General features: G+C 37.7%; 1 protein-coding gene across 2 annotated transcripts in view; it reads right to left on the bottom strand.

Annotated features, from left to right (window-relative positions):
• Nucleotides 1-745: 745 nt before the first annotated feature.
• Nucleotides 746-15,512, bottom strand: part of LOC103922364 (collagen alpha-1(XXVIII) chain-like) — a 17,092-nt gene continuing 2,325 nt past the window's right edge. The window contains exons 2-11 of one of the 2 annotated variants that reach the window (XM_009330488.1): nt 14,967-15,035; nt 9,934-10,002; nt 7,396-7,476; nt 7,248-7,283; nt 7,018-7,054; nt 6,165-6,719; nt 4,754-4,941; nt 3,147-3,363; nt 2,501-2,677; nt 746-1,534 (exon numbers count right to left, since the gene is read on the bottom strand). In XM_009330488.1, the coding sequence (XP_009328763.1) occupies nt 2,508-2,677; nt 3,147-3,363; nt 4,754-4,941; nt 6,165-6,719; nt 7,018-7,054; nt 7,248-7,283; nt 7,396-7,476; nt 9,934-10,002; nt 14,967-15,035 (1,422 nt within the window). In that variant the 3' untranslated portion in view covers nt 746-1,534; nt 2,501-2,507. Of the gene's footprint in view, nt 1,535-2,500; nt 2,678-3,146; nt 3,416-4,753; nt 4,942-6,164; nt 6,720-7,017; nt 7,055-7,247; nt 7,284-7,395; nt 7,477-9,933; nt 10,003-14,966; nt 15,036-15,512 lie in introns of those variants that run through there. The other variant, XM_009330489.1, reaches the window with a different exon arrangement.

Below are 15,512 nucleotides of genomic sequence, written 5' to 3'. Positions count from 1 at the left end.
CGCCACTAGTAGGCAGTTTGTTTGCTTGAAGCCTTTTATTTGACCTTTCATTTTATTTGCTGCTTATGTCCAGCTTTATATGTAGCTGATTTTATTTATCACAAGGGTCCATCTATATCATTTGTTGCATACTTTGAAGCAATTTATTTTTCTGATGCAAAAAACCGTAACAGACTTATTAAAAGTTGCATCAAATTTTACTTTCTGATTTTTTTTCTGTGAAAGGAAACTAGTTCTTGATTTCAACAGCTTGACTTTTGTTCTACAGCATTGAGTCCCTTAATTTTCAGAATATCACAGGACACACAGTATAAGGTAATGTCCTTCAGTTTTACTGTTCCATGTCACACAGAAATTAATTGTGCCCTCAGGGTTTTTTTGATAATCATCATATTAGTTCTGAGTATAATAAGAGCAGGACAGTTTTTTGGGGCTGCTGTCAGTTTTTTCTTTTCTAATTTGAAACTCACTAACAAGGCCAGTTTTTTTGAAAAAAAAAATTAAAAACTTTTAAACTGTACTTCAAGCACATCTTTCCATAGAATTAGGTTTGCACCCTGTCTGCTGCAAACAAGTTCATTTTGCGTGGTACATGCTATCATTTGGTTACATGGCAGGGGGAAATTGTGCAAGCAATTTTTTAATGTATCAAGAATTGTCCATACATGCATCCATACATGTAAATAACAATGCACGACTCTGTAAGAGGTATTGCTTTCCATTTTAATCACATGCTCATCATTTTCGGTTTTAACGACACGTTAATATAGGATTATGGCTAAAAGTAGAAAGGATACAAGTAAACATTTATATACATCTTTCAGTGCTTTTCTCTTTTTTAATTTAATAGCCTATATTAGAGTGAAATAACTTTTCTTTTTAACACAGAGGCCCTGAGAAATTGAAATGTACTGACTAGCCTAAAGGACATGAAGAATCCTGTTTTTAATGTAATTCTGAATGAAAGTCCTACCATTATAATCAAAAAGATTATATGGATGTTAATCCAAATGTGCTTTAATGGGGGGGAGGAACCCTCTACCTATAGCTGTGGTATTTACATTCCAAAGAGGTACTCTAATTAATGGAAATCTTAATTTATGTCTCTAAATGCTGTATTAAGAGTGCTAATTTCAGGAACCACTTACTCTTGTTTAAAACTAGAGCATAGTTTATTCTTCTGTGACACCGAGAGACCTCTGTCATTAAATGCTAAGTGTAAACACTTTTGACGTTTTAATCCTAAAAATAGAATCTCATCATTGCCACATGTAGTAGTAACAAGTTAACATAAATTTGGAGGGAAAAGGTATGTTCCAGTGTGTGTGTATGTGTGATTGTAAGTTATTGCTATGGTGTTGCAGATAACATACGTTATACAGGAATCTAGTTAATGTGAATACCGTAGTGAGGAAAGTAGTAGAGCGTGGTAGTAATATATTCAAGTTAACGCATCACTTTGGATTCTTCTCGGTCAGTTCTTCCTCAATACACATGAACTTCTAGCTCTAAAAACTCCAAACAGCAGCCATTTCTAGAAGAAATAAGGACTTGTTTAATTTTCCTGAAATGTTTAGAAAAACACACGCTGCAGTTCAATAGAATTTTCCTGTACTGAAAGATGAAATATTGAATACAATTTATTGGGGATGAGCTATATGGCTTTTGTAAAGGTAGTTAGGCACTACTGATAAGCGACCTCTTTGAAGTCCAAGCCTCACTCACTAAGCATGTGGACCTAAGGCAGTTAGTACAGTCTGCTTGGGTTTCCAAAACACAAGGTCCCTCCCCAAAGGAAAGTTATACTGGTTTGAGAGGGACAGTCTTCTAATTTGTAACTGGTAACAAGAATAAAGCAAAGGAAAGGGATAAATGGTCAGTGGAGAGAAGCCACTGGAGGATGTATGCTATGGTCTGTCCTACTCAATGTAGTTGTAAGAGATCTAAAGAAGGGAGTAAAAAGCGAGGTGACAAAGTTGGTGACAATACTGTGTTACTCTGAAGTAGTAAAGCAAAGGGGTGACTGCATGAAATTGCAGAAGGACCTTGTGATATTGACTGTGTAGGCTGTGAGTGGAAAAGGAAAACTGAGTTTTGGTATCTGTGAAATAATATGCGAGGGGAAAAATGATCATAAATTCACATATAATATGATGGGTTCTCAGCTCATCCTATAGATGAAGTCTTGGAATTATGATCTATGAAAATATCACCTCCAATCTCAGTAATGGTCCAAAATCAAATACAATGGTAGAAACTATAAGATAAGGAATAGAGAACAAAGTAGAAAGCCTCACTGTGTCACTGTATAAATCCATGACTACCAAGTGCACTTCTGGTCCCACCATCTCAAAAAGGTTCAGACAAACATATCAAGGTTGTTCAAAGGTATAAAAGATGATATAATATGTATGTATAGTATGGGAGACACTTAAGTAGACTAAATCTTTTTAGCCTGGAAAAGAGGTGATTGAAGGAGGACCTGGTGGAGACAACTTACTTATTCATCAATCAATGCAGGTTTCTCGACATTCTTTTTCTGTTTCAAATCTATTGTTGGTACCATTACAACCTCCATACCAGAACTGGCCACAAGAATTGCCATTCTTGTCATAATACCATTTCACCACGTAGTCCCGACAATCCCCTGGTTTCATAGGTTCCAAGCACCTTGGATCTGAAAGTATATCAGTAAAAGTTAGCTTGGATTCTGGGGAGAAGTTACGTTATCCTAGAAGTGCTTCCTTCAGCAAGAAGAGCACCCCCTTTTTTTTTTTTCTTTCTTGCAGTGCCTGGGAGTATATATGCCTCTCTCAAATTTGTAGCCAAATTCCATTTCTATTAATGAGTTACCTGAACAGGCCTAAACAAATACAGGATCAGTTTGAAATGAGACTGCCTAAATCCTGATGTAAGAACCAAGCTGCTATTTAAATACCTAAGCACACAATTGGTACGCAAGGGTTGTTTGTCATCTAGGTTTGAAAATCTGGCTCTCACTGTGTGATGTCTGTAGACAGAGCACCCAGAAAAACCAAAGGTGATAAAATCTAGTAACTGTATTGGGGGAGGGAGTGGGGTTTGCTCGTTGTTTTTTTTGGTGCAGACTTGCTACCCAATATTTGAGGACAGTATTTATTACTTACCTTTTTGGGTTGTTGCTACCTGTGTTTGCAACACAGTTAGGTGGTGATCTTCAGTAGCTGTTACGTTGAACAAAGAATTGACAACTGGACTCTGAGACCTGATTTCAGATATGTCATAAAGCAGGGGAAATCTCGATTCTCTGTGAGCAGAGGTAGTCGCAGTGTGATCCTGAGCAGATGGCAGTGGCTCAGTATATCTGGTCCGTGGTGGACTAAGCTGCAAAAGGAGTCAAAATCTTATAACTTAAAATTCCATCTGGGCTCAGATGCTAAGAGAAAAAATCGAGAGAATTATGTAGGAAACTTTTCCTAAATAACGTGTGAGAAAATATCATTAACAACAGGTGGGTTCAGACCTCCTTCTAGTGATTACTCAGTATGTGACCATAATTTTCTGACACTGAGAACTGAATGAAAAGGCAAAGTAATGCCTTCAATTTAGTCACTAAGCTGAATTCATTCCATTGAAGCAAAATTTCAGTCACCACTTAGTCTGTAATATAAATAAAACAAAAAATGGAAGGAACTCTGGGGCAAATCAGCGCTTCTTAACATCTAGTACACTCACTGGGAATGATCTGACATCTTCAATCTGCCAAGAAATGGAAAACGGCAGGCAGGAGGAACAGGATACTTGTTATTGATAGAAAAACACATGTACATTATGCTCCTCCAAAGATCTTTTTGGATGTGGAATCCCTTGATACAGCAAAAATCTCCAAAACTTGTGTTATGGGAATCACATCCCATTAATAAGATTGTCTCATAGATGTGTCCTTGCCTGTATCAAGCCAAGTGACTAATGACCCATTTTCCTGTTTCTAGCTAACAGCCAGTTGCTAATCATTAGAATTTTAGAGTTTACCTTGATAGAAGTGTTAAGAAGCCAACCCTGCTCTTCAAATTAAGACTATTATATAAAAATTTGGCTCTCTAGCGTTTTAGTATATTCAAGAAGATTTGCAAGGATCTTAGTACAGTACAAACGACTGCAGTAATCCCACATGCTGGTTACCTACTGAGAACGGGAAGGAATTTGATACTATTCAATATCTTCCCATTTACAGGCCACTACTGACACACTCAGTCAGTTTAAGAAAACTCTTCAGAGTCATTGGGACTCTGAAAATTGAAGTCTAGGTGAAATGTAAATGTGCAGACAATTTATCCAACCCTTTGCATACTGCATTTCTTCTCCAGGTCTACAAAAAGGCTGTGTTTATTTCTGATAGTAATTCAATAGTTTTGAAGATTTAACTATAACCATGGCTAGCCAGAACCAAGTGTGTGAGCATCTAATCGCTTAGAACTAATCCTACCTGTGATCCTTATCACACGCTTTATAAAGTTAGCATCTATAAATCCAGGTTTACATTTATTTTTCCTAATGATACAGAATGTCAAAATTGACCCGCAGTGTCACACAGATCTGTCTGGAGGTATTACAAGCCCCAAACCTAAATCAGTCACACCTACTGAGGGAGCTCTTATTCAAAGAAATTAAACTGAATATTAGAAGACTGGTGAATGGTGAAATAGAGAGTATTTGAATTCAAATAGACACACATCTTCTAAAAACATTTGATAATTGTTACTTCTTTACTTACTGGGTAACTGATTCCTTCCGTAGGGAGCATATAAATATCTGAAGTAGTCATTTTATGTAACTGGCTATTAGTATCTTCACTAGCAATTTCAGATTCCGGACTTGGAGATGGAGATAAAACATTATCATTTCTGGTGTAGACTTCAGACACATTCTCACAGATTTTTGTGATCAGTTTATTTTCAAGAGCTGAAATGATTAACAAAATTATGAAATTTATTAAGGGTAATCAAGAAAAGTCGTAATGATTCACCACAAGCTTTTAGTGCAGTATTAACCCTAAATCTTCAATGATAGTGACTTGTGAAAGACCATCATCTAAAGTTATGTCAAAATGCAAATAAGAAGTAATAAAGTAATGCACTCTCTGAATTATTTGATTTTAAGGCCCTTTTTTTCTTTTAAGAAGGAACAGATAAAAATACCAAGACCCTTTTTTAAGCAAGAGTCATAGCTCAACAGTGAAGAAAAAAAAAACCAGAGTGAAGGAAAGAAAGTGTTTACGTGTAAGAAGGAAAAAGAAAAACTGGGCAACACATTCTACTTATTTGCACAAAAAAATTCAGTGACTGGGAATACTTTTAAGTTGAATGCTGGAGCCTGAGTCAGAGGCCTAAGTTTAATCCCAGCTGGGACCAGAACCTTAGCTTGGACTCTCTTCTCACTGTTAACGCCTTAAATCCAGACTTAACTCCATCCACAGGGTCAGCGTAGCAAAATAAGTTCATGCTCAGGAAAAATATACTTTATAAGGCTAGTCTGCAGTTAGTCTAGATCAATATATTTTTTTCTTCATGGGTCATTATTGGTTTCCTCCGGATTTTCTCCTGATTCCATCTGTTGCCACAGGATTTTTTCAAGCCACAGTTTGAAATATACAATGTGCTATCAGCCCCCATTCCCTTGTGTGTTGCTCCACCACTTTTCCCCTAGAATCAGGATGAAAGCATAGGTTTCCCTATGGCTTTCAGAAAAAAACCCAAAAGAGTGCTTGTAAGAGCACTTGGAGGGACTCCAAGACTGACAAGAGCCATATGAAATATATAGAGAGAAAGAGACAGAGATGTTGTGTCAAGGTGGAAGGAAATCTGCACCTCTCTGGGATGAAACCATGCCCAAGCACAAAAGGACTGCGAGGGAAGGCTGATGCAAGCTCTCACAAAAGAGGAGTGCCCCAAAGAAGGCCTCGGCTCAGCAAACTGATGTTCATTGTTTTTTATTGTTTCTGCAAGAGGTAACAATTCGGCAAAGGTTTCATTTGGCCAAAGAAGAAGAGAAACAGAAGAAAGAGCTGCATCCAAAAGAGAAACAGAAGCTTCCCTTCAGCAGGCTGCCTTGCCTTGCTATGGGAAAGGCCAAACTCTCTTATATGCTTATTTCAAGTTTCCTCTTACTAAAATAGTTTCTTTTACCTGAAAGCGTCATGAAGTCATCTATCTGGTAAACATGTTCTTCATCAGGGTCTGTTGCAATGAGCTGCATTTCTTTCAGAAAATCATCATAATGAGGATCAGTCCTTTGAATGATCCCAATGACAAATATCTCAATGTTCGTAGCATGGGCCTCTCTTACTACAGTATCCAGCTGTACTTTATCACGAGTGTCTGCTTGTCCATCTGTTATTACAACAGCCACTTTTCTTACTGCTGGGCGTGCTGCCTGAAATAACTGAATGGCTTCTTGGATAGCAGAAGCTGTGTACGTGCCTTCTCCTAAGTAGGGCATTTTATCAACAGCTGATTTCAGGTATTCTTTGGTTGTGTATTGCTTCAGAGAAGACACCAACTCCACTTTATGGCTGAAGTTGATAATGCCAATGCGGGTTGTAACATGGTTGGCCGATACCTTGTCAATGACTGTTTTCATAAAAGTTTTGATAATATTGAAGTTATCTGGTCCAACACTTTCTGAACTGTCAATGACAAATACTAGTTCCAGTGGTGTTACTTTACATCTGATACCACAACCTAGAAAAATAACCATTTCAGACATTTTATGAGAAACCACCTTCATAAAAACAAATTGAACTCATATATCAGATTTACAGTCAGTTAAAGCTCAATTAATGAATTAATTTATAGTTACTGATAAATAGAAACAGAGCTGGACCAAATTACTTCCAGTATAGCTCTGGCAACACAGCGAGCATCGTTTTCACGTCAGTGGTATCCTTACACACAAACATGCAGAGGACAAATCCATTCAGTCAATATAAATTCAGTGTGTTTTATTAGAACTATTTTTTTTCCGTACTGGAATGCTTACCACATATTTCATTGATAAGTCTGATAACTTCTTCTCTCTGAAAGAGAGAAGAATTAATTTGCTGCGTGTTCTAGTTTTAAGTATGCTGAAATATATGTATTTATTTATTTATTTACAAAAATGCAGGGAATGCAATGCCCCATAAACAACCTTGTGTAACATCACATAGCCTTTAACTGTTTTCCCAAAATAAACTCCTACCCTTTAAATTAATTCATGTACATACTTACCGAAAGACCAGGTTCACCTTTTCTTCCCCAAATTCCCTGAAAACATGTAGGGTGAGATAAGTAACAAAAGCCAAATTTGTCAATTTGGCAAAAACAGAAAAGCCAATTTCTGTTGTGCAAAATTAAATAATACGAAAATGCGTTTTACCTTTGGTCCTGGAGGTCCTGGGTCTCCAATCTCTCCTTTGGCACCTTTGCTCCCTGGATCACCTTTATCTCCATAGTCTCCCTAGTTTAAAACAACCGTATTAAACACAGTCAGTAACTCCAGTTTTGTTGATAGTCAGAGCTGGGTTATGGTTCAATGAGCTTTTAAGATACATTTTCTAATGGTTTTTTTTTGTGTGTGGCTGGTTTATCTTGTATGTATTATGAAAAGAACATCTGAAAACAGGCTCTCAGAGAAAGCAAGATGGGCAGTAAAAACATCTTTAAGAAATTTATATGAAAAATTACCTTAATTCAGGAGTGAGGGGTAAAGACATCTTTATGCAAATGTCCAGAATATATAATTTTTCACTGTTCTTTGATTTTCTTGAACTCTAAAACAATGTTTATACTGGACCTATGTTAATTCAGACCTATGGAGAGACATAACTGCCTCAGATCAGCCAATGTACTGAAACTCACACCAGCTTTGTATAGAACCCACATGAAAAACTGGGAGCTTGCAAAGAACAGAGGAAAAGGCATGCTTGGACTGTTACATCCATTGGAAAATATGTAGTTTCACATTTAGAAGCAATTCTGCACTTTTTTCCTCAAGTGACTAGACCTTTTGATTTCCAAAAAGAGAAAGGGTTCAACATTACAGTATTTCAAGAGACAGTTTTCACATAACGCAGATATGAAACACTATCAAAAGATTCAGGTTCTAAATTAGACATTTCTTCAAGAAGGAGATTATGCAGGACAGTTTTTTACTTCTCTCTGGAAGCTACTGAACAGCTTACATTTCACATGAAACTTCAGAGCTTAGAAATTTATATAGATTACCGCCCATTTTGACGTTATTCCTCATTATTACCCAGCCAATGGAATCACATAGACACCTCCTGTGTTACAGCGTTCACCGTGGTGATTCCTATCAATTTTAAGGAACCCTTTTGGCTCTCTCAGTCTGATTCTGATCTTATTTAAACTGGTATAAACCTGAAAGCTGTACATAGCTTCTCCACAGCGTTAAGAAAACCAGTCTCCACTAAGTAAGCTCTTGGAAGACAGTTTCTATTCTATTTCACAAAATCATAACATCCAGCAAAGGATATTACTTCCTATTACCTGTCCATGAGTTGAATCTAACCTCATCAAAGTTAATGTCAGCATAAGGGAGAGCAAATATGATCTACTGACTGCGGTGGTGCTGCTACTCTCTTACACATAAATATACTAAAACCTGATCTCTCTGGTATTTGGCACTTATATGAAATTCCTACTGAACTAAACCACTCCTTTCCATGTGTGACAAGTCTGCTGTATTAGTAGCAAACAGAAAAATTGTATTTGGAAAGATTTACACTGGGTCATGAAGATTAGTCAAGATACAAGATGAATATGAAGAACAGTGAAAATATTGCAATTATTATTATAGTATGTAGTATTTGGCATCTGAGAGAAAACAGAATTAGGAGGCAGAAATTTGAAGCTGTGTGAAAGAGCTTGATAGTCACTGTTGCATAAAAGCTCCAAGCTGTAGTAGCTTGAATAATACAAAAGTCTGAGAAAATAAGCTAGTGTAGACCATGAACATCATTAGTGCAGGCAACAAATGGCTGGGGCTTTGAATGGGTACTGCCTGCCTCGTGACTACAGAGGGGATTGAACTCTTATTTGGGTAACTTCTTAAAGTTAGAGAGCCTGATCATCTCTGCTCTCCCATGAAGACTGCCATGGATTTTTTTCTCAGGCTTTCCAGACAGAGCCTTCACAATAAATTCAATATTTCAGCTATGTTGTAATTATTGTGGAGGGACTGCCCAGCTGGCCCAGGCATATGCTGTGAATTAAAGGTGGTGTACTGTATCGTGCGTTTACATCAACGCTCATTCCGCCTGGGCACACTGTTCTCTCTTGTGTATGCACACAGTTGGTCTGCACATCCACATTGACCATGAGCCTTGGTTTCCTTTGGCTAGGCTGCTCCCATCAGAAGCTGCACATCTGAAAATCACTAATAAATAGCCAAAGTATTTAAATTCTCTTTGCGCAAAATTTGTTAGATGGGAATAGGTATGTGTAGGAAATTCTTACAATTTTTATGTCAACCAGGAAGCTATTCAGTAAGGAAAGATTCAAGCTTGGGCTTCAATCATTGTAAAAAAAAAAGAGTCAAAACAAAGCCCTTAAAAGACATTAGTCAAAAAGCAATTCTTTTTTTGTCAAAGCCTGGCAAATAAAAGAACGTTTTGTAATACCTGAAAAATATCAAAGATAATTGAATACCTAATTTGACCAATATTATTCTCCTGCTAACAGGTACGACCTCATTCTAGATCCTACTTCAGAGCCTGGTCCTTAATGACAATTAGGATTTTCACAGACAATGGGTAAGTATGCACTTACCTTGCTAGCTATACAAGACAATGTCTTTGCCTTCTATTTATCTTCAAAGACCTGTCACACCAAATGACCAATAAAGGAAGAAAAAAATTACCTTTTTTTCCTTACCGCAAAACCTAGGATTTACCTTTGGTCCAGGAAGGCCAATTCCTGTTGATCCCTTTAGTCCAGGAAAACCTTGATTTCCTTTTTCTCCCTGAACAGAAAGTAAGTTTAACTGAAAATTAAAGTTAGATCTATGTCATATCTATTCACTTTATAACATTCTGCATCATAGAGAAAGCCAGATATATATATTATGCAATGAAGCACATAATTTTCAAGATAGAAGTGGTCTGAAGCTGGAGAAATAAACTGGGTATGATTCAGAACACACATGAAGCCTTTATAAAGCATATAATGAAGAATTTATTCCCGATTAATTAAATGAAATATTATCATTTCACTGAAACAGATGAAAGACAAAAGTAACCTCACTGAGGCTCAGACAGTTACTCATCCAGTCTACAAGCAGTAAAACGAGGTCCAACACAAAGGTCCTCTAGAAATACACACCCAGAATCTCTGCAGGGTTGACTTAGTTTTTCTGATCTTAAGTAAATAAAAAGACATGTCTGCTTTTCACAATGTGGAGAGCAGAACATCTTTCTGCTGATACTTCAAAAGACAGTATCAGTCCAGCTACAAAGTTCAAATTTGTTTATAATGATTGTTACACATGCCCTGCTGCATGCACACAGACTTGAAAAGCATGTTCATGCTAGCAGTGTGGGCATACATGTTAAAAAACACAGCTGTTATAAAATACATACAGAAAATCCTTCCCAGCATCTGGCTTCCAGAAACTTTCCTGCTTTATTTAATAGAGTAACACAAATATTTTTTTCAGATCAACTGCTGCATACATTTTAAACACAGCTAAAGATGATGATATTCCCTGGCACATAAATGCACATTACATACATAATTCACATAACAGCAGTGCCCGCTGCAGATACTAAAACCAGCTCCAGAGAATGTCAATGAGATCAGGAGCAGTCATCACCTGTACCAAACCCAGCCTACGAGATGCAAGTACAAGGTTAGTTTTATTTTTCAGTCAAGAGCTCTCAGACTGTCTCGCTAAAGCATCTTTTACTAATACTTGTATAGCTGCTCACAAATGGGCCTAAAGGGGTTATATTGCTCATAATGGGCAGAGAAATACAAAAATGTTTCCAAATTTATCAAGACTCCAGCCTTCACCAAAGGCACACTAGTGCAGAAGGACTTTTTCCTGCTGTGCTGGGTAGGGGCTTATGGATTTCTGCAGGTGGAGAAGCAGCTGCACAGTGCACAGCCAAGTCAACCTTCTCTTCCTTGTACTCCAGGCTCCTGACTCCCATGAGTTGGGAGTTCACTGGGAGTTAGACAATGAGATGCAGGTCCTAGAAGAGGCAGTATACTACGAGTCACGGTCCATGGATGGTTTTCCCTGTCCAAATTCCAGATCTCAGTCCTGCTGAGATGGGAGCTTCTGCTTGCACACGGGTACATTGTGGTCTTGCCCCGTTCTAGGCAAACGCACCCACTGCACTCCACCGTTCACATCTCCACTGGAGTACTGCCTTTACAGCCCTGCCCTGCGGGAGCCTCTTGGTCTGCTAGCCCTAACTTGGGGAGCTAAAATTCTCTGCTCGTCATCGGGGCTACCTATCGCTGACCTGCTAACTGGCAGCCTCTTGCCTCTGTAAGCAGAACTTCTCCCCTTCCCCTTGCCCCAATTTCTTACAGCAGCAAAAATTCAGACACTGTTATGTAGACTCTGGAGACTGGAAAATAAACTATGATACACCAAATTACATAGCTGATTCACTAGGGGGAAAAAAAAAAAAGAATTTCCTGCAAATAGGAAATATTCCTAAGTCAGTGCGATGCACAGGGCAATTTATTTTGCACGGTTGTAGGTACGCACAGTGACTATTTAATCTAATTTACTTTAAGTCACTTTTTAGCAGGATTGTGCTTCCTCGGTCATTCATGTAGGTTATTAATGCAAATGGCTTTTAAACATAGTGAAACAGTGTGCCAGCTTGTTTCAATGCTTGCTGTCCAGCACTGGGACTGACTATCCTTCCTGACTAGGGTCATCACACAGCTTCCTGATTAACACCTTGGCAGATCTGCAGAGCACATACATATGAACCAGAATTAGGATATTCTGTGTATTCCAGCAGTCCTTCACTAATAATAAATGTCAGATCTGACAAAACTATAGATTTATTGCTGCCATTTGTTACAGCCCATTTGACATTGTTAGGATGGCATTCAGGCAATGAAAACTGAATGAGACATACTGTTCTAAAAAAATTCATACCTGTACTGCTGACATTTCTCACAGGCACACATGTGAGTTTTATCCTTTAAAATGTCAACTGCAGAAACAAATCCTGCTTCCTCTACTTGTGCCATCAATCAAGATGATGATTTGTCATACATACCATAACTGAACATTTAGTAAAAACCAAGAAGTATGCTGGATTAATTTAAAAATATTTATTGCTTTGCCAGTTCAATCCACGTACATAATTAAATTCAAACTTGACAATCAGTCTTATCATAAAAACCAAAGTGGTATGCATGTAAAAATGCAGACCCTTGGATCCCTGACCCTAATATCCTGCTAGATTACTGATCAATAAGCAGACTTCTATGTAAAAATGTCATTCTATGAACTGAGTGCAGATCTGAGAATGTCTAGACTGTGGTTTTGAAAGGAAACCAAGCATAAAAAAGAAGACCTGTGAAAGTAGCTATCAACATAAAGTTACTCGAAAACCATCTCATTTTTGACATTCTGTTCTTACCATATGCAGACCAAGCTCTATGTATATATGAAAAAAAATACTTGGAGTGATAATGATAGTTCAAATGCAGGAGCATAGTAGCTTTAAGCTGATGAAGAGTGGCCAAAAAGAATGAAGCTTGGCATGGTTGTGAAGAGACGGACAGAAGAGAAACAAGCATCAGCGTATGGAGGAAACAGGTACTACAGGAGCAAGACAGTTGCCAAAGTTGTTCAGAAAGAAGATGTTCCTCAGAATTAAATAAAAATAATCATAATGAGAAAAAGTGATTGTTAAGGGCAGAAAATTTAAATGACAAGACTGTACCTACACAACTCGTGGAATGCAATAGAAACACCACCAGCTGAGTTTGATCCACCGTATCATTACAGTTTTGGTCTCAAACCGAAAGACACAGACCTTCCATAGCCAGAGCACGTTACTTTCCTACATCCCTAAATTCCACATCCTTACATTACAAACATGCCTTTCTCTGACTGTGTGTCAGTGGACCGTGTTCCACCACTGGAAAACTTCCATGATGAAACTGAGGTCTCTGCACTTCTAAAATATGCTTTAGATATTTATTCATAGCAGTGCCAACATAACATCCAAAACTCTGTGTGTATCTATATAGAGATAGGGAGACAGACAGATGTATATGTACACACTGAGCATATTTTGACTAACCTTTATCTTTTTTCAGGAACAGAAAAAATATTATATAATCTGTATATTTTTTCATGTATAATCAGATGCATTTGATTGCTGAAACATTTCTGTTCAGAATGGCAATTGTGCTTTTATAAATAACCTCACATACCCGTAGAATTAACAAAGATATATCCCAAGCATTAGATTCTGGAAACACATCAGAAATGTCTATTAAAGCCAGGCAGGAAATAGTTTTCCTATACTATAAAGCCATATGGAGATGGCAGAAATTTTTCTGTTTTCCACAAGAATAGAGCAAAGGGCCTTCAGAGATTCAGCAAACAAAGGAAGAAGAGAAAAGAAAGTAAGAAGTTCCTTATGCCCTCACATTAAAATACGTAATAGCTTTGTGGTTACTGATAACAATTAATATAGAAGAAAACTGCAAAGAGGTCAGAACCAAAGGTCTAGACAGTCATAACTCTCTCTGTAGAGATCTCTGTCTAGGAAAGTCCTGAGACAAGATAAATCAGAATCTGTTAAAGAGACTTATACAATAAGGAGAAAAGAAAGAACACAGTAAAGTATGTTTTTATGCTATGAAACACCTCACACTGAAAAAAGGAAGGGCTCTCTGCAGTATAAAAAGGGAAATGATTGAACAAGAATATAAAAATAGAAGACACTGAAGCTGGAATCAGAGCAAGTACTGAACAAAAATTCAGAAGGAATCAGTGCTTTTCTGGTAAAGCTTGTATGAAGTAATTCCACGCTGAACCGAAGAAAGGTTTTTGAAACATTTTGCCAACAAGGTACATTTTAATGATTTTTTTTTGTTTGTTTCAGCATGTCACTACTTTCCAACGAAAACCTATTTTGTCAGTGAATTCCCTGGTGGTTTTAGTATCTACAGCCAACCGCAGTATAGAGAGGCATCTTTCCTAACCCAACTAAAACAGTGCCTCTCTTACTGAATGGTGGTGGTTTGATAGTCTAGAGTTGGAGAGCTGAGCACAATCCTCCTGATCCAGGGAAATATTCAATCATATGCTCAACTTTAAGCACACTGATTTCAGAGAAATAGGAGAAACTTGGGTTGTTCTCCACTAGAGCCTCCAGTTTTAATAATTTTCTTCCACACATTTATGACAAGGCAATTTATTAACTTTGAATGTTCAGAATATGTTACCATGTTTGTGTTTCTCCTTACAAGGAGAGAAGTTGTGGTTATGGCTGGAACTGGGTGAGTAAAAACCTGTTGAGTATGTGGGAGACCGGCTAATTTCTTTTGTATTCCTATATGTGTTGTTTAACTTATTTTGTCATGGTAGATCTCTGTTACTGTCTTTTACAAGGGCATCCAGAGAAAACCCTGGATGTTTTCTTTGGAGTGTCCTTTAAATCTAAATAATCAGTAAGGTGTGGCAGAGATGAGACTTTTTTTCCGGATTAAATATATTTATAATGACAAGAATAATACGAGAGCAATCGGGTGCCACCAATACTGAAAACTCAACAGCTAAAGCAAATATTACATGCCTTATGAACAAGAAACTTAAATACACAATGAGTATTTGCAGGAGTTCACTGACTCAGTGGCAAAGAGAAAAACAGACAATGAATCTCCTTAAGATACAGTTTTGAGAAGAAACTGGACAGATATCACATTAAACTGGATTACCTTGCTTCCTTGTATGCTGTCGCCAGGGGGGCCAGGTGGACCAGGCAAGCCTTTCTGTCCCATAATACCCTATAACAGTCAGTGGGGCAAAAAAAGAAGAATTAGGAGGTAAACTCTATTCCTGGTAACACTAAGGAAGTCATCTCAAAGTCACTGCAAGCAAAAAGTAAAACCATGTCAAAGACTCTAGTTCTGATTCTTCTTTGGTTTATGGTTTCTCGCTGTGAGCCTTAGTAATTATCCTTGGCAAATTCCCAGGAAAGCAAAGGAACAATTAAGCTGAAAATAATTAAAGAATAAAACTTCCCTCTGACACAGTGTGATATTTTCCCCAGTGTTTCCCACATAGAAACCAACAGAAACCATCTTTATACAACAGCTTCATGCAATCACTCCACACAAGGGAGGCACAACAGTAGAGGCACAAAGGACCAGAGCAATAAAACCCAGCACGAGTAAACCTGCCCGGCATATTAGCTAGTTCTTGTGCATCATGTATATATGCCAAGCCCCTGTGATGCCACAGTCTCCAGGAGCACTAGTCAT

Source organism: Pygoscelis adeliae, unplaced genomic scaffold, assembly GCF_000699105.1.
Source record: "Pygoscelis adeliae isolate BGI_AS28 unplaced genomic scaffold, ASM69910v1 Scaffold27, whole genome shotgun sequence".
NCBI classification, from domain to species: Eukaryota; Metazoa; Chordata; class Aves; order Sphenisciformes; family Spheniscidae; genus Pygoscelis; species Pygoscelis adeliae.
Note: the sequence above shows the minus strand (reverse complement) of the source record. Positions and strands in the feature narration are given on the sequence as shown.